Source organism: Rhinatrema bivittatum, chromosome 16, assembly GCF_901001135.1.
Source record: "Rhinatrema bivittatum chromosome 16, aRhiBiv1.1, whole genome shotgun sequence".
Taxonomy (NCBI): domain Eukaryota; kingdom Metazoa; phylum Chordata; class Amphibia; order Gymnophiona; family Rhinatrematidae; genus Rhinatrema; species Rhinatrema bivittatum.
In genome coordinates, this window is record NC_042630.1 from 22189802 (window position 1) to 22211829 (window position 22028).

At 47.8% G+C, this 22028-nt stretch overlaps 1 protein-coding gene across 7 annotated transcripts in view; it reads right to left on the bottom strand.

The window, feature by feature from the left end:
- Positions 1-22028, bottom strand: part of ZCWPW1 (zinc finger CW-type and PWWP domain containing 1) — a 251709-nt gene that overhangs the window by 113147 nt on the left and 116534 nt on the right. For all 7 annotated transcript variants that reach the window (XR_003853018.1, XM_029580560.1, XM_029580562.1 and 4 more), the window contains one exon: positions 7462-7537. Coding sequence is in view for 6 of the 7 variants with exons in the window: in XM_029580560.1 (XP_029436420.1) it covers positions 7462-7537 (76 nt within the window). In the remaining variant the exon portion in view is untranslated. The remainder of the gene's footprint in view (positions 1-7461; positions 7538-22028) is intronic.

The following is a 22028-nucleotide window of genomic DNA, read 5'->3' on the forward strand; positions in this document are numbered from 1 at the left end:
ATTGAAAATGTTGACCAAGGATTTTGAAGCGAAGGAAGCGTTGATGGTCCTTGAGGATGGGGATGTGAAGATAAACCTCCATCAAGTCCAAGGAGGCTAGGAATTCTCCGCAGTGTACCGCCGCTATTACAGAACGTAATGTCTCCATCCTGAAATGAGGGATCCTGAGGGCCCTGTTGACCATCTTGAGATCCAGCATTGGACGGAAGTAGTCTTCCTTTTTGGGGACCATGAAGTAGATGGAAAAGTGGCCTAACCCTTGTTCCGTTGGGGGCACCGGAAGGATGGCCACTAAGTCCAGGAGCCGGTCGAGCGTCAGACAGCAACAGACTCCCCACAGGCAGTGCAGCAAGATGGCCATGGCATCGTGGCAGCGAAGGAGGAGCTGTAAAATCGCGGCAGAAAAAAGAAATGGCAGGAGACCGAAGGAAGCGTGGTTAGTGAAAAAAAAAATGTGCCCCTACTTGAATCGCACGGCCAGAAGACAGAAAAATTAATGGCAGTTTCTCTTTTGGGTTTTGTTTTTTTTTTCAATCGGCTTGGGGCAGCAAAGGGAGAAGAGAGACTGGACCACCAGTATCTTCCCCTGAGCCTTACCTTCCAGGAGTCCCGTGGGGTAACCTACCCCAGCTCCTGAGCTTTCTACCAGGGCGGACTGGCTCGCTAGAACACCCTAGGAGGCTTTTTTATTTTTTTCTAAGTCCTGTTGTCTGCTGACTTTTTCTTTTTTTTTTTGTAAAAGCTTGATTAGTTGTCAATTGCAATAACTTTTTTTTTTTTTTAAAGGGAAATAGTCTCAACACTAAAATCAGGTCAAGACTGCAGGGTCTGCACCACCTCCATCTGCTGGAGACAGATAAATACTGAAGGGATGCAGGTGGCATACCAGGTTAAGAGAGGATGCCCTTCAAGTTTTTCTCTGTCTCCATCTGCTGGAAGGGAGGCATAACCCAGTCTGGACTGATCCGGGTACGTACAGGGAAAGGAAAATTTGTTCTTACCTGCTAATTTTCGTTCCTGTAGTACCACAGATCAGTCCAGACTCCTGGGTTCTGTCCACTCACCAGCAGATGGAGGCAGAAAAAGTTTCATCTGACTCCGCCCCCTTCCATGAGGTGCACCTACAGTACGTCAGTATTTAAATGTAACAAAGCAGAACTAAAAAACCCAACTAAATAGCTAACTGCCATAAACTGAGAGAACATTCCATAAGAACCAGACTCACTGACCCAAACGGCAGCAGAGTACCTAACAACATATAACAAACATATTATGTGAAAATACATATCTGCAAAGTAAATAACAAGAACAAGCGGACTCTCCTTTATCTTCAAACTGAAATGGGCGGGACTCTGGACTGATCTGTGGTACTACAGGAACGAAAATTAGCAGGTAAGAACAAATTTTCCTTTCCCTGTACGTACCTGGATCAGACCAGACTCCTGGGATGTACCAGAGCTCCTTTACCTAGGGTGGGACACAGAGTCCCGCTCGGATCACAGCATCACCGAAACCCCCAGATCCTGGAGCCTGAACATCCAGGTGATAATGTCTAGCAAAAGTATGTAAAGACTTCCAAGTCGCCGCCCTAGAAATCTCATGCGGAGATACTTGCTGACACTCCACCCAGGAAGTTGCTTGAGACCGAGTAGAGTGAGCACGAAGACCAGACGGAAGCGACTGACCATGAAGCAAGTATGCCGAACCGATAGCTTCTTTTAGCCATCGGGCTATAGTAGCCCTAGATGCTTTGTGCCCTCTCTTAGGACCGCTCCAGAGCACAAAAAGATGGTCCGACATGCGGAAACTGTTAGTGACCTTGAGATAACGCAATAGAGAGCACCGCACATCTGGCTTTCTCAAATCTCTAGACTGAGGATCCGAAGGCTGTGAATCAGGAAAAGATGGCAGATCAATCGACTGATTCAATTGAAAAGAAGAAACCACCTTTGGAAGAAAGGACGGAACAGTCCTCAAAGAAACTCCAGAATCTGTAATTCTTAAAAATGGTTCTCTACAAGATAAAGCCTGAAGCTCAGAAATCCTACGGGCCGAAGAAATAGCCACCAGAAAAATCACCTTTAAGGTAAGGTCTTTAAGAGTAGCCCTCTTTAGAGGCTCAAAGGGCATAGCACAAAGAGCTTTAAGAACCAAATTTAAACTCCATGAAGGGCAAGGATTTTTGAAAGGAGGACGCAAGTGTTTTGCCCCCCCGGAAGAAAACAAGCCACATCAGGATGGGATGCCAGGGTAACGGCTTTTATCTTCCCATGGAAGCAACCTAGAGCTGCCACCTGTACCCTGAGAGAGCTGCAAGATAAGCCCTTAGCCAGACCAGCCTGCAAAAAAGACAAAATGTCAGGAATCAAAGCCCGAGTAGAAATCACCTGATTCTCCTCATACCGGGATTCGAAAACTCCCCAAACCCTTACATAAGCCAGGGAAGTAGAGGTTTTTCTTGACCTGAGAAGAGTAGTGATCACCGCATCAGAATAACCCTTATCTTTCAAGCGCCGCCTTTCAAAAGCCATGCCGCTAGAGAGAAGCGATCTACCTCTTCCAAACAAACGGGACCTTGGCAGAGAAGATTCGGAAGGTTCCGAAAGCGAAGCGGCCCGTCCTCTGTAAGTTGACAAGGTCTGCAAACCAAGGATGTCTCAGCCATTCTGGAGCTACCAGAATCACCTCTGAGGGATGAGATTCTATGCGCCGAAGAATTTTGCCGATGAGAGGCCAAGGAGGAAACACAAAGCAGAATGCTCATTGGCCAGGGAAAAACCAAGGAATCGACTCCTTCTGCCCCTGGCTCTCGACGTTGACTGAAGAAGCGTGGAGCCTTGGAGTTTCGGAACGTTGCCATCAAGTCCATGCTCGGCGTGAAGCACTTTTCGCATATGAGATGAAATGCCTGCTTGGAAAGTTCCCACTCCCCGGGATCTAGATGATGGCGACTGAGAAAGTCTGCTTGAACTTTGTCGAGCCCGGCGATGTGAGATGCTGCAATGCGAAAGAGATGTTGTTCCTCCCATGCTATCAACAGCTGTGCCTCGAACACGACTGACTGGCTCTTGGTTCCCCCTTGGCAGTTGATATAAGCCACTGTCGTCGCATTGTCGGAAAGGATTCTGACTGACTTCCCCTGAAGAAGCGGTAGAAAGGCCTGTAAGGCTAGTCTTACCGCTCTGGTCTCCAAACGACTGATCAACCAACGAGATTACTCTGGTGACCATTGCCCCTGAACAGACCTGTCAACACAAATTGTCCCCCAGCCGGACAGACTGGCATCATTCGTGACTACTGTCCAAACTGGAGCCTCTAGGTCCACTCCACGAAGCAAATTCTGCGATAGGAGCCACCAATCGAGACTGGATCGAGCAGAGTCTGTAAGAGGAAGGGGAAGATGAACTGTTTCAACACCGGATTCCAGCGGGAGAGTAATGCTGACTGAAGTGGTCTCAAATGAGCAAATGCCCACGGAACTAAGTCCAAAGTGGAGACCATGGAGCCTAGAACCTGTAGATAATGCCAGACTTTGGGAGGAGACTTGGACAACAAGACCCGAATTTGACACTGTAGTTTGATGATCCATTGTTGCGTGAGAAAAACTTTCCCACGCCGGGTGTCGAACAGGGCTCCCAGAAACTCCAAGGACTGGGATGGTACTAAGTTGACAACCCAGCCCAATGACTGCAGAAGCTGAAGAACTCGTGACACAGTCAAGCGACAGAGATGTTCCAACTTCGTCGCGATAGGGATGAACAAAGAATCCCTCTTTTCGGAACTGTGTGGCTACTACAATCATTATTTTGGTAAAAGTCCTGGGTGCCGTGGTAAGACCGAAAGGAAGAGCGCAAAATTGAAAGTGGTCCCCCAGAATCGAGAACTGCAGGAACTTCTGATGGATGGACCAAATTCTTATGTGAAGATATGCTTCGGTCAGGTCCAAAGAAGCTAGGAACTCGCTTTTGTGAACGGATGCCAGGACCACTCTTAAGGTTTCCATGCGAAACCTTGGGATTCTCAGACATCGATTGACTCTTTTTAGGTCCAGAATGGGTACGACAAAGTAGATGGAGTAACGGCCCTTTCGTCGCTCCAATGGAGGTACCGGCAAAATGGCCCCGAGCTCTCTTAGACGATGTAAGGTGTCCCGCACCGCATGACACTTTTGAGTGTAAGAACATGGAGACGAGAAAACGGTTGTGAGGGCGCCATACAAAATCTAAGGCGTAGCCTTGTTTTATCACTGTAAGGACCCATTGATCCAATGTTATTTTGGCCCACTCCTCGAAACAGAGAGACAATCTGTTTCCTACTACCGGAACAGAGGAACGGACCGGCCTCATCGCATTGAAAAGTTTTCGTTTCACCAGAGGACTGGGAGGGACCAGGTCTCCCATAATGATGTCCTCGAAAGGACTGAGGCCAAGATTGCTGTCTAGCAGGCTGTTGCCTGAACCTGAAGAGCGGGAGGAGCAAAACCTGCGGTTTCCTCATAAATGGGATCTGAAGATAACGATCCCCTTGTCCTGGGCCTATCCTCAGGCAGACGATGTACCTTATTTTCTCCTAAGGAATGAATCAAGTCCTCAAGATCCTTCCCAAAAAGAAGTTTACCCTTAAAGGGTAAAGATCCCAATTGAGCTTTTGAAGAGACATCCGTAGACCAATGTCTTAACCAGAAAAGTCTGCGGGCAGAGACAGCCGAAACCATTGATCTGGCTGAGGCACGTAACAAATCATAAAGAGTGTCAGCACTGTAAGCAACAGCGGCTTCCAAATGCCCAGCTTGATAGCCTCGGACTCATAAAGAGAAGAATTATTCTGCAGGAGCTGAACCCAGCGGAGTCCTGCTCTTAAAGCAAAACTACTGCACATACCAGCTGGACTCCAAGAGCCGAAACTTCAAAAATCTTTTTAAATTGAACCTCTAACTTTTGATCCTGAAGATCTTTGAGAGCTGTAGTACCGGTAACCGGGATTGTAGTCTTTTTGGAAACAGCAGAGACCGCTGCATCAACCTTGGGAACACGCAAAAGGTCCAAAGCATCCTCAGGCAGAGGATATAGCTTATCCATGGCCTTGCTAACCTTTAATCCCAAACCAGGGGTGTCCCATTCGCGAAATAATAAGTCTGTGACTGAAAGATGAAAAGACCGAGTGGGACCACGAAGACCAACCATGACAGGGTCAATTGAACCCATACAAGAATCCTCTGGCGGGGAATCAATTCCCAACTCCTCAAGAATCGCAGGAATGAGAGGAAGAAGCTCATCCTTCCTAAAGAGGCGGACCACCTTAGGATCATCGCCTTTGACCACATGAGGACCCTGAGAGGGCAAGGGATCTTGACCGGCAGCAGAATCAGGGTCCTGAGGAGGAATGTCACTTGGGTCCCCCTGGTCTGACTCTGAGGTATCAGAAGAAGTGACAGGTAAGTGCTGAGACACTGGAGTCCTAAGAGAGCATTTAAGCTTGGGAACATCCATCCCCCGCGAGGATTTGTTCCATTTAGAAGCTGCTTTTTGAGACAATGGTACTGAAAAAGAAATCCCCTCAGAATTCTTTTTTGAGGACTTTCTGGCCTTATAAGCTTTATGTAACAACATAATAAAGTCGGAAGAAGAGGAGTCTGAAGTCCTCTCAGGACTCTCCTCGGCAGCAGCAACTGAATTAGCAAAACAATCACCTCTCTGGGAGGCTAATTGCTGTGGAGAAAGGGCAGGAGGAGAAACCCCTCCCCCCTCTGCTGCCAGCTTGGAAAAAAATTCAGTCTTGATTGATGTTCCATGTGCCATGTAGAGGGCAAGTCCTATCTTTTAAATGTAGATTGCCAAGGCAGCAATATTAGTAGCAGTTAAATGTTTTTCTTATTAAGAAGGAAAAATGACCAGCAGCATCAATACAGTCTAAGGCAGAGAGGAGCAGCTTGAACAGAGACAGAAATAGCTTCAGATAAAGCAGGAAATGGGAAGGAGGCTGCAGCAGAAAAACACGGGCATCCTGGTCTGACAGAGCGACGAAGCGATGAAGAAATAACACCCCCAGCTGCCCCTGAAGACCCCTCCTCCCAGGGAGGCAGGAGAAGCATAGGCCGTCACGAGAGACTCTAGCCCACTCATCTCCACACGCACGGCAGGCCAGACCACGCGGCATTTATGAAAAAAAAACCAAAATATGAGCCGGCTGAGGAGAAAATGAAAGCGAAAGAAAAAAGCCTGCCAACTGCCCAAAGCAGCTAAAGAGGTAAAGGAGAGTCTGACCGGCAAAGTAAAAGGGCTATAAATAACTTTTTATTTTTTTATACGACCTGAAAGAAGCTGGGTCCTCTGCTCCGCAGGGTGAGTGAACTGAGCTCTCCGGTATCACCCCCAAATCTGCAGCAAACTGAAGCCAAGGGTTCTCAACCCTAAAGCCAAAAGCCTCAAATACCAGGGAGGATGGTCCCCTCAGGACCTGCCAACTCCCTGGGAGGCTAGTCCCCGCTTGCCCTGTTTCAAGAAAAAAACTTCCCTTTTTTTTTTTTTTTTTAAAGTAAAGTAAAATAAGAAATACTTAAAAGAAAAAGATTAATTTTATGAACAAAATATCTATTTTGTCTGTTTTTCAAAACTGACTAAAATCTTGACTGTAGGTTTTGCATCTGCTGGAGGCAGAAAAATACTGACGTACTGTAGGTGCACCTCACGGAAGGGGCGAATCAGTTAGAACTTTTTCTGCCTCCATCTGCTGGTGCATGGACAGAACCCAGGAGTCTGGACTGATCCAGGTATGTACAGGAAATATGAGTTGTTTCCAGTATTGTGGCAGGCTGTTCAGTGACTTAGAGGACTATGTGCCTCTCCTTTCCTCCATTCTTGCAGCAAGAACCCATCCCCAGGTCCAAGAGCATAAGTTGGTAACAGAGTGTGGAGCTGAGACACTGCTGGTGGCTCTCTCCTTATTCCTTACCATGCAGTTCTTATCTGGGATTCTCCCTGATCATACCTCTCTCCAGATTCCTTCTCATCCAGTTCTCAACAGGGAACCTCTCACTGGAAGGCCTCTCTCCTTACCCCTTTCCATCCAGCTCTCATTAGGGATACTCCTTCCATTCCTGTTCTAACTACTTCTCATCTGGCTCTAATTAGGGAGTCATTGTATATTTTATGTCATATCCCCTTCCTCACAGGTCAAATTTTACAGCTGATTTCTGTAGTTGAAAGCACAGGATTCATCTCATTCAAGAGATAATTCCAAAATTGTGCTACCACTAAGTATCATTAATACAGCATTTCTCATCTTGACTTCTCCTTGGGGACTGAAAGTGCTGCTTCAGTAGACTCCCAATCTGCTCTCTGGCAGAAGACTGGCCACTGACTTTTTCCCAAACCCGACAAACCATGCAGGGAGTTGTAGCGCAAACCTTGTAAAATGACAGTGCATAAGTCAGTAGAAAGGAGACGTGCTAGGCTCACTCACAGGGAGCTGATCAAGCTGCGATGTAAACAGGAAATAATCTCCAATGTCAGGGTCTGATTCCACCATCCCAGGCCACCTGCACAAGGAAATATTGACTGTTAATCTCTGAGCATTTTCTTTTTTGGTGTATTTTTAGTTCCAACTTGCCTTTTCTCCCATAATTTTCCAAACATAACAGAAGTACACATTATGTTGTTACATCTTATCCTTAGCAATAGCTATACCCTATACCAGAGGTGAGCAAACCTTTTGAGCCTCGGAACCTCCCACTTCCATCCATACAATTTGTTGGGCTCCCCACCCAAGGCACTCATTTGGCAAACAGTTCAACATCTGATTGTTTGGTGAGAAACTTTGACATATAAATACACACACACATACACACACACAGACTGACACCCAGACAGGCACCCATTCTCTCTCACACAGACCAACCCCCAGGGCAGGCATCCATTCTCTCACACACCAACCCCAAAGACAGGCACCCATTCTCTCTCTCTCTCACACCACACACACACAGATCAACCCCCAGGCAGGCACCCATTCTCTCTCACACACACGCATCAACCCCCAGGGCAGGCACTCATTCTCTTGCACACACACAGACACTCACACATACACATCCCCAGGCAGGAACTCATTCTCTCTCACACACACACACATCCCCAGGCAGGAATTCATTCTCTCTCATACATATACATCCCCAGGCAGGTACTCATTCTCTCACACACACACACACACCCAGGCAGGCCCCCATTCTCTATCTCACACAAACACACACACACAGGTAGGCCCCCATTCTCTCACACACAATCTCCCATTTATACACATACACACACGTAAGGCAGGCCCCCTCTCTTTGTTTTGCTGGTAGCCTTTGAGACTCTCTCATTCCCATTGCTGCTGTCACCGCCGCCGCGTGGCTGTTGAGGAGGAGTCGATCACTCTTCGCTGCTTCTGGTACTGAAGCCCGTTCTGCTGCCTCCTCCTCTGTGCAGGCCCCGTGATATTAATAATTGGCGGAGTAGCACTTCCTCCATGCTGATCTTGTGCATCGTGAGATCAGCATAGAGAAAGTGCTACTCTCCTACTGTGCTCAGCCGCTTGTGGGATGAGGTCCAATGGCGGCTGCATGGCCTCTCTCTCTGATTTTTGGCCGCCGGTAGAATCGGGTCCACCGGCTGCATGCACCTTCCCCTACCGGGATAGCAAAGCTCTCTGTAGAGATCTCATAGGAGCAAAAACCCATGGGACCATCTCCAAGGATAAGTCCATGGAACTGAGGACCTGCAAGTAATCCCAGACCCTGGGCACTTGGGCCTCTAACAGGTTCCGAACTTGAGCTTGAAGCTTGACTATCCACTCCTCCGTGAGAAAGACCTTCCTCACTCAGGTATTGAAACGCACGCCCAAGAACTCCAGAACCTGCGAAGGAGAGAGGTGGCTCTTGGACAGATTCACTATCCATCCCAGCTAAGTCAGGCGCTGCACCACTGCTTCCATAGCTCATCTGCAAAGGACTTCCGACTTCGCCCAGATAAGCCAGTCATTTAGATACAGGTGGACCAGCACACCCTCCCTTTCTGAGGTCTGCCACTACCACCACCATTACCTTGGTGAAGGTCCGTGGAGTTGTTGCTAGCCTGAACAGGAGTGCGCAAAATTGAAAATGCCTCCCCAGGTTCATAAACCAGAGGTACGTCTGATGATCTGGGAGAATGCCTATGTTCAGATACGCCTCCATCAGATCCAAGGAAGCCAAAAACTCCCCACTTCTTACTGCTGCTATGACGGACCTCAGAGTTTCCATACGGAAATGGGAAACCTTGAGAGCCACATTCACCTTCTTTAAATCCAGAATGAGACGAAAGGTTCCTTCCTTTTTTGGCACCACAAAATAAATGGAATAATGCCCCCTTCCCCTGCTCGTCCAGGTCCAGGTCCCCAGCTTCAGCAGGCATTATATAGTCTGCAGGACGATCAGCTTCTTCTCTTCCAAGGTGCAGGGAGACACCATAAACAGGCTTCTGAGCGGCCGAGCAAGTTCTAAAGCATAGCCTTTGACCTATCAGGCTTAGAACCCACTGGTCCGACATGATTTTGACCCACTCCTCATAAAAATGAGTCAAACAATCTCCTATGACAGGGACTGAGGAGAGGGCCGGCCTCCCCTCATTGCGCAGGCTTAGCTCCGCCACTGCCTTGACCAGAGCCGTCTTAGCCCACTCTGCACCCTCGAAATGGCTGGGCCCAGGACTGCAACCTCCCCAAAGTCTGCCTTTGACCAGCTCCTGCAGCCCTGGTCTGATGGAAACATCTTTGACCTCGAAACTGAAAGCATACTGGGAGAAAACCTTCGGACCCCTTTGGCTTGTCTTCAGATAGCTTGTGCTCCTTGTTATCTCCCAGCTGTTTTATCAGCTGTTCCAAGTCTTCCCCCAAACAGAAGCTTGCCCTTAAAAGGTAACACTCCCAGCTGAGCCTTTGACGAAACATCTGCTGACCAGTTTCTTAACCAAAGCAGCCTCCTGGCCGATACCGTAGACATCAGGGTCCTGGAAGACGTGCGAATGAGGTCATACAAAGCATCCGTCCCGTAATCCACCGCAGTCTCCAATCACTCCACCTGTTTGGACTCCTGGGGTGACATATCTCTGGCACTCTGCAACTGCTGCACCCATCTCAAACTAGCCCAGAATATAAAGCTGCTGCACGGTTGCCCAGGGCAGACACTTCAGAAATTTTCTTAAGATGCACTTCGAGCTTTCTCTCCAGCAAATCCTTAAGAGCTGCCACGCCAGCTACCAGAATGGTGGTCTTCTTTGTAACTGTTGAAACCGAACCATCCACCTTCGGCATCCTTAAAAAGCTCCAAAGTGTCCTCAGGCAAAGGATAAAGCCTATCCATAGCCCTACTAACCTTAAGGCCAATCTCTGGAGTATAAGAACATAAGAAATTGCCATGCTGGGTCAGACCAAGGATCAATCAAGCCCAGCATCCTGTTTCCAACAGAGGCCAAACCAAGCCACAAGAACAATCAAGTACCCAAATACCAAGAAGATCCCATGCTACTGATGCCAGTAATAACAGAGGCCATTCCCTAAGTCAACCTGATTAATAGTAGTTAATGGTCTTCTCCTCCAAGAACTTATCCAAACCTTTTTTAAACCCAGCTACACTAACTGCACTAACCACATCCTCTGGCAACAAATTCCAGAGCTTCATTGTGCATTGAATAAGCTTAAATGTGCGTTGAGTATCCCACTCATTGACCACCAGCTTCTTAACCGACTTGTGAAATGGGAAAGTCTTGGCTGGACCCTCAAGCCAGCCATGACAGCATCCACTTCCTCCAAGTCCGCCTGCTCCTGTGGGACCGAGATCCCTAATTCCGCCAGGACTGGTGGGATTAGGGGCAGAGTTCCTCTGTCTGAAACAGGTGAATCACCTTAGGATTGTTGCCTTCCATCGTCGGGACTTTCCTGCATTCCCTTCTGGATCTTGAGGCACACGAGACAGATCAGGATCGGGAGAACCATCCCCAGATGGCAACCACCATTCAGACTCCTCTGAGGAACCTTCCTTGGTGGTCCCAGACCCCTCTAGCCCTTGAAAACCTGGACTTCTTCCTCGGAGGAGGATCTGTCATCCTCCACTTAGAAAGGGGCCGCTCCATGGCCTTGCGGGCTAAAAAGGCTTTGGACAGCAAGAGCACAAACTCAGGTGAAAAAATGGAGGCACCATTAGAATCCTCTTCCAGAGGATCAATGTCCTACTCTGACTGCTTCCCACGGGCCCCCTGGGCCTCCTCGGAACTGAACTTGGCTGGAGAAAGTTCAGGCGGGAGATCCCCTCCCCTCGCTGCAGCCTTCTCCTTAGCAGCAAATGTATTCAAAATGGCTGCCGTTCCCGTACTCAGCGGGAATGGATCGCTGGCCCCTCGCGATGCAGCTTTCGGCTCCACGGAGTCATGCTGCCTCAAAGTTGTCACCGCAGCCCCTCCCGATGAGCCCTCTGCCAGAGAGGCAACGGGTACCACAGCCGGAATGAGAGAGGCGTATGAAGCTGTCCCCACACACGACGCACTGGCACCCCTTCGGTATGGCTTAGACTGCGTGGCAGATGCCCAGAGGAAGGCAGTGGAACAGCTGCCAAGAAATTAAACCAAAGCTGACCCCACTACCACCAGCGATGGGGAAAATGAAGCAACAGAAATACACACGCTGATTTTGAAAATCTTCTAGCAGCTGATTTTTTTTTTTTTAACTTTATAAGAAATAGACAAAAAAAGAACAGTCTTATCTGGAAAGTGGCAGGTATACTCTCCCAATCCTCCTGGAGGAGAGTGAAATGGACCACCAGCTATCACCTCAGGTGAAATCCAGAGAGCAATCTAGGGTCCCCAACTCCTCTCATCCACCCCTACAACCAGGAAGAATGGTCCTTCTAGGACCCGACAACCCCCTTGGAGGGAAAACTCCACTCTTCTCAGCCTAATATTTTTTCTTCTTCTTTTTATTTTTGTTATGTACAGAACTGCAGGTTTTGCACCACTTCCATCTGCTGGAGACAGAGAAATACTGAGGAGCTGCAGGTGGCACACCAGGTTAAGAGGTAGTGCCTGTGATACTTTCTCTGACTCCATCTGCTGGAAGGGAGGCAAAACCCAGTAGTCTGAGCAGGGGTATCTATGATATTTTAATCTGCTTTTATTCTGCTTCCGAGTCTCTGTAAAACAGATATTCAAAATATTGCTGTAGGTAAAATTGGCTTTTGCTTGAATAAATCTTCCTCTTTAAAAATATTCTCTCTTTATCCAAGTAGCTTTATCCACACAAAATTTGTGCATGGATAGTTGCATAGACAAAAAAAGGGTAGGGGCAAAAGGAAAATAGGTTCTTACCTACTAATTTTCATTCCTGTAGTACCATGGATCAGTCCAGACTCCTGGGTTTTGCTTCCCTTCCAGCAGATGGCGACAGAGAAGTTTTGACCGAGCTGCTCTATATCCTGAGGTGCCACCTTCAGTCCGTCAGTATTGAACTGTACCCAAGCCAGATGAATAAACACCTTAGCCAAAAACAGTAACTATAAACAATTTTGTCCCCCAAACGAGCAGAGGGAAGTAAAAACCATGCAAACTCAACAACTGTGCCCACCCTATGTGGGAACGAAATCTGAAAAGTACTGATTCTTCAGAGAAAAAACAAAAGTAACTGGTCAAGCGGACTCACCAATTCCCCGTTCAGAAATCTGGGTGGTCTCTGGTCTGATCCGTGGTACTACAGGAAAGAAAATTAGCAGGTAAGAACCAATTTTCCTTTCCCTGTACGTACCTGGATCAGTCCAGACTCCTGGGAAATACCAAAGCTTCCCTACACTGCGTGGGACCCTGAGAGTCCCGCTCAAAGCACACTCTCGCCAAAGCCCTGTTTCTGGGGCCTGGACATCCAGGTGGTAATGCTAGGCAAATGTGTGCAAAGACTTCCAAAGTAGCCACCCTACATATCTCTTGCTGCGAAACCTGCTAACACTCAGCTCAAGAGGCCGTCTGCGATCGGGTAGAATGAGCACGAAGCCCAACCATTAACAATGTATCCAGAGCTGATAGCTTCCTTCAACCAACGAGTAACAGTGGCCCTTGAAGCTTTATGCCCTCTCCAGGGGCCACTCCACAGCACAAAAAGATGATCCGACAGTCGAAAACTGTTGGTAATCTCCAAGTAACGTAACAGGGCTCGCCTCACGTCCAATCTTTGCAAATCTCTGGGCTAAAGAGTGGAAGAATCCGGACCCTGGAAGGAATAGAGCTCTGATTCAAATGAAAGGCTAATATTACCTTAGGCAGAAAGGAGGGAACCATTCTCAAGGAAACTCCCGTATCTATAATCCTCAAGAAAGGTTCCCCTACAGGATAAGGCCTGAAGCTCTGACACCCGCCGAGCTGAGGTTGTGGCCACCAGAAAAATCACTTTCAAAGTAAGATCCTTTAGTGTTTCAAGCGTCAAAGGCTCAAACGGTGATGCACGCATGGGCCTCAAAACCAGGTTGAGGCTCCGGAATGACAAGGATTACGGATGGGAGGATGTACATGCTTCCCCCCCCCCCCCAAAAAGTAAGTGTACCATGTCCGGATGCGCGACCAAATGTACTCCACACACTCTACCATGAAAGTAACCCAGAGCTGCTACCTGAACTCGTAGGGAATTAAAGGTCAAACCCTTACCCAGACCATCCTGTAAAAAGGCCAAGACATCAGCGACGGAGGCCTGCATGGGATCCACAATGTGGTCTACACACCAAGACTCGAAAACACCCCACATCCTGATATATGCCAGGGAAGTAGAGGTTTTCCTGGACTGTAAGAGAGCAGCAATCACTGCATCCGAATAACTCTTATCTCTTAGCTGCGCCCTCTCAAAAGCCAGGCCACTAGACAAACGCATCTGTCCCTTCCAAACAAACGGAGGAGAATTTGGCAGGAAATGAAGCTGCAAAGGGCCGTCCACCGCTAGAATGACCAGGTCCGCAAACCATGGCCACCTCGGCCATTCCGGAGCTACGAGAATTACGTCCCCTCAATGGACCTCTTCATGGAACACCACCTTGCCTATGAGTGGCCATGTATAGCAGAACGTCCGACAGCCAAGGGAGGACTATAGCGTCCATCCCCTCCGCTCCTTACACCAACTGAAGATACTCGGGGCCTTGGCGTTGCGGAAAGTCGCCATTAAGTCCATGCTAGACTGGCTCCACCTGCGGCATATAAGGTGAAAGACTTCCGTTGAAAGCTCCCACTCTCTGGGAGCCAGCTGGTGTCAGTTGAGGAAATCCACTTGAACGTTGTCTATGCCTGCAATGTGGGAGGCTGCGATCCGCTCCAGATGCAGTTCCACCCGGCAGATCAACTTCCGGGCCTCCAAAGCTACCATCCGGCTCTTGGTGCCTCCTTGGTGGTTTATGTAGGCTACTGCTGTTGCATTGTCTGACAAGATCCGCACAGACCTCCCCCTCACCAGAAAGAGAGCCTGCAGAGCTATCCACACTGTTCTGGTCTCCAACCTAATGATCGACCACGATGCCTCCTCCACCGTTCCTGTACCGAACGGTCCTGACAGACTGCTTCCCACCCGAAAAAGCTGGCATCCCATAGTTACTACTATCCAGGTGGGAATTTCCAAGTCTACCACCCCCAGCGCAACTTGTCCCAGAGGATCCACCAAGAGAGGCTGCAGAGAGACGATTCGGTGAGAGGAAGAGGCAGCTGAAACTGCTCCGAGATGGGATCCCGGGATAGCAAAGCTGACTGTAGATGTCTCATATGAGCAAAGGCCCATGGAACCAGCTCCAAAGTGGAAGTCATGGATCCGAGGACCTGCAGATAATTTCAGACCCAGGGCACACACTTGTCCAACAGAGAGTGAGAGAAAAACTTTGCCCACTGCGTACTATCGCCCCCAGCGAGAGTAGGCGGTCGAGGGTCTGACGAACGGCCCTTCGCTTGTGGAGGGACCCACAAGGAGAGAAGAGAAACCTGTCCCTGGGCTCGCGAACAAAATCCAAGGCATAGCCTTGTTTTAGAATATCCAAGACCCGCTGATCCGACGTGATTTGGACCCACTCTTCGTAGAAGAGAGCAATCCGACCCCCTACCCGGGGAATCGGCTCGTGGGTCGGCCTGGCATCATTGGGCAGATTTTGAGGAGGTGCCCAGGCCCTGTCCGTCCTTGCCGGGCCTGCGCCCTCGAAAGGACCAGTTCCAGGTATGCGAGCGAGATGACGGAGCCCGGGTAGGCTGCTGCCTCATAGTCCAAGCCTGGCACTGAGAACGGAACCGGTTCCTGGTGGAATTGAAGGATCTTGTGGAACGAGGCCGATCCTCTGGGAATCTATGGACTGCATTCTCGTTGAGGGACTTGATGATTTGGTCCAGATCCTCCCAGCCGGGTCTTAGATGAGGCATCCGCCGACCAGTTACGACGCCACAGGAGACGACGAGCCGAGACCGCAGCCACCTTTGATCGGGCCAGGACCCGGAGATCATATAGGGCGTCCGCCCCATAGGCGACCACGGCCTCCAATCTATCCGCCTGTTGAGCCTCCGCATCCGGCAGAGCCTGGGAGGTGAGAAGCTGTTGAACCCAACGAAGACCAGCTCTCTGCGCTAGCGAACTGCAGATGGCCGCCCGCATCCCCAGCGCTGAAACCTCGAAAACTCTTTTGAAATAAACTTCCAACTTTCTGTCCTGGACATCCTTCAGCGCCGTGCCGCCAATGACTGGAATGGTGGTGCGCTTCGTGACTGTGGAATCCACGGCAGGGATCTTGAGGAGCTTAAGAAAATCCTCCGGGAGGGGATACAGCTTTTCCATCGCCCTACTGGCACATCCCACTCCCTGGAGATTAATTATAAGAAGGTGGGATGAGTAGGAAAGGCCTTAGACAGCGGACGAAGACCCGCAAGGAGAGGGTCCTCCTTCCTTACCTTGGGGTCGGGCCCTACCGGTTCCGGGGGGGGGGGGGGGGGGGGGGGGGGGGGCGGCGATGTCCATCTCCTGCAGGATGTGGGGAATAAGGTCGTCCAATTCATCCGATTGAAATATGCGAAGAACCCTCGGATCGTCTCCCTCCATCTGGGCCGCCAAGACGGGGTCGTCCCCAGCCAGATCCAGGAGAGGGTCCCCCCGGGACGGATTGTGATCCTCGAGGTGGTGCAGGGGGGTCCCGGGACAGACCCGGCAATCCCCGGCTAGTGGAGTACTGCCCTGGGGGGGGAAGTGCCCCCCAGGAGTGGATCCGTGTGCGCGCCAGTTTGGGGGAAGGGGTCCCGGGCAATCCATAAGCGGGTCCCTGCTCTGTAGGAATGCCTTGTGCATTAAAATAACAAATTCGGGAGAAAACGAAGGAACCCCCGAGGGGGGACAAACCAGGGCCTCCGGGAGTGTTTTGATGTATTCCTTAGAGGGGAAACTTGAGGGAGGGTTGGAAGAGTCAGAACATTTAATCGGTAACCTTCTTTTATGATGTTTAGTACCCAGCGATCTGAAGTAATCGCTTCCCAACTGGCATAAAAGTGTTGAAGGCGGCCCCCTATGTGCTGCGGTGGAGGTGGCTCGGGGAAGCTCAAAAAGATGGAGTTTGTTTTGGAGGTGCTGCTGGACTTTGCTTTTGAGCCCGTGGTTGGCATGGATGTCCACGGGAGGGATGAGCCTGTGGTAGGTAATGCTGAGGGGGTAATACTGCATTCTATAAGTGTGGTATGGTTTGAACGGTGCCCTTGCATAAGGCCGTCTTCTGAATGAAGGGTAGAATCTTCTAGAAGAGGCAGGAAGGTCTGTTGGTGATGTCAAAGACTGAACCGCAGTATTCTGTTCTTTCAAAAGGGTAACAGTTTCTCCAAATTTATTACCAAAAAGATTGTCTCCAAGACAAGATATATCAACCAACCTGTCATGGACATCGACACGTATTGAACTAGCTCTTAACCATGCCATGCGCCGTGCTGCTATTGCCATAGCTGAGGATCTAGCCAATGATTCAAATGATTCATAAACCGAACGAAGTAAATGTTAAAGACCTTCCTCCATGTCTGTGGTAAGGAGTTATCTGAAGCCAGACATATGGGACGTAATCTCTGGAGGCATTCAAATAGATATTGGATTACGTAAAATTGATGGTGCTGGATTTTTGTGGCTAGAATGGACGAGTGGTACACCTTACGGCCAAAATCATCCATTGATTTATGGTCTTTGCCCAGTGGTGAATTTGCATGAAGTTTTGATCTTTTGGCTCGTAGTAGTGCAGATTCCACTACTACGGATTTGTGGGGTAATTGTGTGGACTCATAAAAACATGCCATACTGGGTCAGACCAAGGGTCCATCAAGTCCAGCATCCTGTTTCCAACAGTGGCCAATCCAGGCCATAAGAACCTGGCAAGTACCCAAAAACTAAGTCTATTCCATGTTACCGTTGCTAGTAATAGCGGTGGTTATTATCTAAGTCAACTTAATTAATAGCAGGTAATGGACTTCTCCTCCAAGAACTTGTCCAATCCTTTTTTAAACACAGCTATACTAACTGCACTAACCACATCTTCTGGCAACAAATTCCAGAGTTTAATTGTGCATTGAGTGAAAAAGAACTTTCTCCAATTAGTTTTAAATGTGCCCCATGCTAACTTCATGGAGTGTCCCCCTAGTCTTTCTATTATTCGAAAGAGTAAAAAACCGATTCACATCTACCCGTTCTAGACCTCTCATGGTTTTAAACACCTCTATCATATACCCCCTCAGCCATCTCTTCTCCAAGCTGAAAAGTCCTAACCTCTTTAGTCTTTCCTCATAGGGGAGCTGTTCCATTCCCCTTATTTTGGTCGCCCTTCTCTGTACCTTCTCCATCGCAATTATATCTTTTTTGAGATGCGGCGACCAGAATTGTACACACTATTCAAGGTGCGGTCTCACCTTGAATAGTGATAGCGATACAGAGGCATTATGACATTTTCCGTTTTATTCACCATTCCCTTTCTAATAATTCCCAACATTCTGTTTGCTTTTTTGACTGCCGCAGCACACTGAACTGACGATTTCAATGTGTTATCCACTATGACGCCTAGATCTCTTTCTTGGGTAGTAGCACCTAATATGGAACCTAACATTGTGTAACTATAGATTGAGTTATTTTTCCCTACATGCATCACCATGCACTTGTCCACATTAAATTTAATCTGCCATTTTGATGCCCAATTTTCCAGCCTCACAAGGTCTTCCTGCAATTTATCACAATCTGCTTGTGATTTAACTACTCTGAACAATTTTCTATCATCTGCAAATCTGATTACCTCACTTGTCGTATTTCTTTCCAGATCATTTATAAATATATTGAAAAGTAAGGGTCCCAATACAGACCCCTGAGGCACTCCACTGCCCACAACCTTCCACTGAGAAAATTGTCCATTTAATCCTACTCTCTGTTTCCTGTCTTTTAGCCAGTTTGTAATCCACGAAAGGACATCGCCACCTATCCCATGACTTTTTATTTTCCTAGAAGCCTCTCATGAGGAACTTTGTCAAATGCCTTCTGAAAATTCAAGTACACTACATCTACAGGTTCAACTTTATCCACATGTTTATTAACTCCTTCAAAAAAGTGAAGCAGATTTGTGAGGCAAGACTTGCCTTGGGTAAAGCCATGCTGACTTTGTTCCATTAAACCATGTCTTTCTATATGTTCTGTGATTTTGATGTTTAGAATACGTTCCACTATTTTTCCTGGCACTGAATTCAGGCTAACCGGTCTGTAGTTTCCCGGATAGTCCCTGGAGCCCTTTTTAAATATGGGGGTTAAATTAGCTATCCTCCAGTCTTCAGGTACAATGGATGATTTTAACGACAGGTTACAAATTTTTACTAATAGATCTGAAATTTCATTTTTTAGTTCCTTCAGAACTCTGGGGTGTATACCATCCGGTCCAGGTGATTTACTACTCTTCAGTTTGTCAATCAGGTCTACCACATCTTCTAGGTTCACCATGATTTGGTTCAGTCCATCTGAATCATTACCCATGAAAACCTTCTCCAGTACGGGTACCTCCCCAAAATCCTCTTCAGTAAACACCGAAGAAAAGAAATCATTTAATCTTTCCGCGATGGCCTTATCTTCTCTAAGTGCCCCTTTAACCCCTCGATCATCTAACGGTCCAACTGACTCCCTCACAGGCTTTCTGCTTCGGATATATTTTAAAAAGTTTTTACTGTGAGTTTTTGCCTCTATGACCAAATTCTTTTCAAATTCTCTCTTAGCCTGTCTTATCAATGTCTTACATTTAACTTGCCAACGTTATGCATTATCCTATTTTCTTCTGTTGGATCCTTCTTCCAATTTTTGAATGAAGATCTTTTGGCTAAAATGGCTTCTTTCACCTCCCTTTTACCATGCCGGTAATCGTTTTGCCTTCTTTCCACCTTTCTTAATGTGTGGAATACATCTGGATTGTGCTTCTAGGATGGTATTTTTAACAGTGACCACGCCTCTTGCACACTTTTTACTTTTGTAGCTGCTCCTTTCAGTTTTTTCTAACTATTTTTCTCATTTTATCAAAGTTTCCCTTTTGAAAGTTTAGCACGAGAGCCGTGGATTTGCTTACTGTCCCCCCTTCCAGTCATTAAATCAAATTTGATCATATTATGATCACTATTGCCAAGCGGCCCCACCACCATTACCTCTCTCACCAAATCCTGTTCTCCACTGAGAATTAGATCTAAAATTGCTCCCCCTCTCGTTGGTTCCTGAACCAATTGCTCCATAAAACTATCATTTATTCCATCCAGGAACTTTATCTCTCTAGCGTGTCCCGATGATACATTTACCCAGTCAATATTGGGGTAATTGAAGTCTCCCATTATTACCGCACTACCAATTTGGTTAGCTTCCCTAATTTCTCTTAGCATTTCACTGTCAGTCTCACCATCTTGACCAGGTGGACGGTAGTATACTCCTATCACTATAGTCTTCCCTGACACACAAGGGATTTCTACCTATAAAGATTCAATTGTGCATTTAGTCTCATGCAGGATGTTTATAGATTGTGGAATTTCACATACGGTATTTTAAGTCCGTTTTCCTTGATGCAGCTGTGGTGGTAAAGAGTTTCTCCCACATCTTATGCAGAACAGTATCCAGTACAGCATGTGGAGATAGAGCTGTGGGCTCTGGTGGCATTTCAAAAAATTTTACAATCCCTAGAACCTCTGCACAAGGGTCGGTAACCTTTCCTGTTTCAATATTTAAGAGAGAATCTACTCTTTCGATGAATTTTGCGAAGGATAAATCTTCTGGAGAGGAATACATTTCTGGAAGCCCCTCGGGAGGATCTGACGAAATCCTGTAGATCAGGATGGTGACGACGTAGATCATTGTGAGTGCAGAGAATCCGGTCAATCTGGAATTGGAATCTGTTCTTCCGGTTGAGTTGGAGGTAGAAGAATTTGTATCACCGGAGGAGAGGAATGTGAAGATGGACTTGGAAGCTGAGGATGCTCGGCCTCCAGATCCTGGAAGAAAGTATTCAAAGCCAAAGAAATCTGTGACATCGCCTTTGATGCGAGGCTATGCTGTGAAGGTGCTGGAAGTGGAGTTGGAGGTAGAGGCTGTGCTCCCAGAGGCAAGTCCTCAGAAGGTCGGAGCGGTTCTGGGAGATGGAGTAAATGAGATCGACTAAGAGAAGACCAATCAGAATGAGAACTTTCGGCACCTGAAGAGTCGTGGTTAGAGTGAGAGACTACTTCTATGTCAGAATCTGTTCATGGAGCGTCAGACAGCTGGAGCTGTTTTGTTTTTGCTTTCTGTTTGGCATGGTGTTGGCCTTGTATTCAAGACTGTGGGGAGGCAGGTGGTGGAGCTGTATGTGGAGCATAGTATTTTGCATGTTTTGCAGCACCATGTTTAGAAGTGTGATGTCTGGAATGCTTTTGTTTGCGAACATCAGGATGTGATGCCCCAGATTGTGATACAGCTCTTCCTGATGCACTGTCAAACGCACATAGAAACATAGAAATGATGGCAGAAGAAGACCAAATGGCCCATCCAGTCTGCCCAGCAAGCTTCACACATTTTTTCTCTCATACTTATCTGTTTCTCTTAGCTCTTGGTTCTATTTCCCTTCCACCCCCAGTTTTAATGTAGAGAGCAGTGATGGAGCTGCATCCAAGTGAAATATCTAGCTTGATTAGTTCGGGGTAGTAGCCGCCGCAATAAGCAAGCTACACCCATGCTTATTTGTTTACCCAGCCTATGTTATACAGCCCTTATTGGTTGTTTTTCTTCTCCCCTGCCGTTGAAGCAGGGAGCTATGCTGGATACGCGTGAAGTATCAGTCTTCTCCCATGCTGTTGAAGCAGAGAGCCATGCTGGATGTGCATCGAAAGTGAAGTATCAGGCACATTTGGTTTGGGGTAGTAACCGCCGTAACAAGCCAGCTACTCCCCCGTTTTGTGAGTGCGAACCCTCATTTTCTCCCCTGCCGTTGAAGCAGAGAGCTCTGCTGGATGTGTGAAGTATTGGTTTTTCTTCTCCCCTGCCGTTGAATCAGAGAACTATGCTGTATATGCATTGAAAGTGAAGTATCAGACTTATTTGATTTGGGGTAGTAACTTGCCGTAACAAGCCAGCTACTCCCCTCTTGTGAGTGTGAATCCTTTTTTCCACATTTCCTCTTGCTGTTGAAGCTTAGAGCGATGTTGGAGTCACAGTAAGCATGTGTATGTTTATTTAATAAGGGTATTGACTCCAGGCAGTAGCCCTCATTCTGGCGAGTCACCCACTCTTCATTGGCGGCCTCTTGACTTTATGGATCCACAGTGTTTATCCCACGCCCCTTTGAAGTCCTTCACAGTTCTGGTCTTCACCACATCCTCAGGAAGGCATTCCAGGCATCCACCACCCTCTCCGTGAAGAAATACTTTCCTGACATTGGTTCTGAATCTTCCTCCCTGGAGTTTCAAATCGTGACCCCTGGTTTCTGGTGATTTTTTTCCTACGGAAAAGGTTTGTCGTTGTCTTTTGAT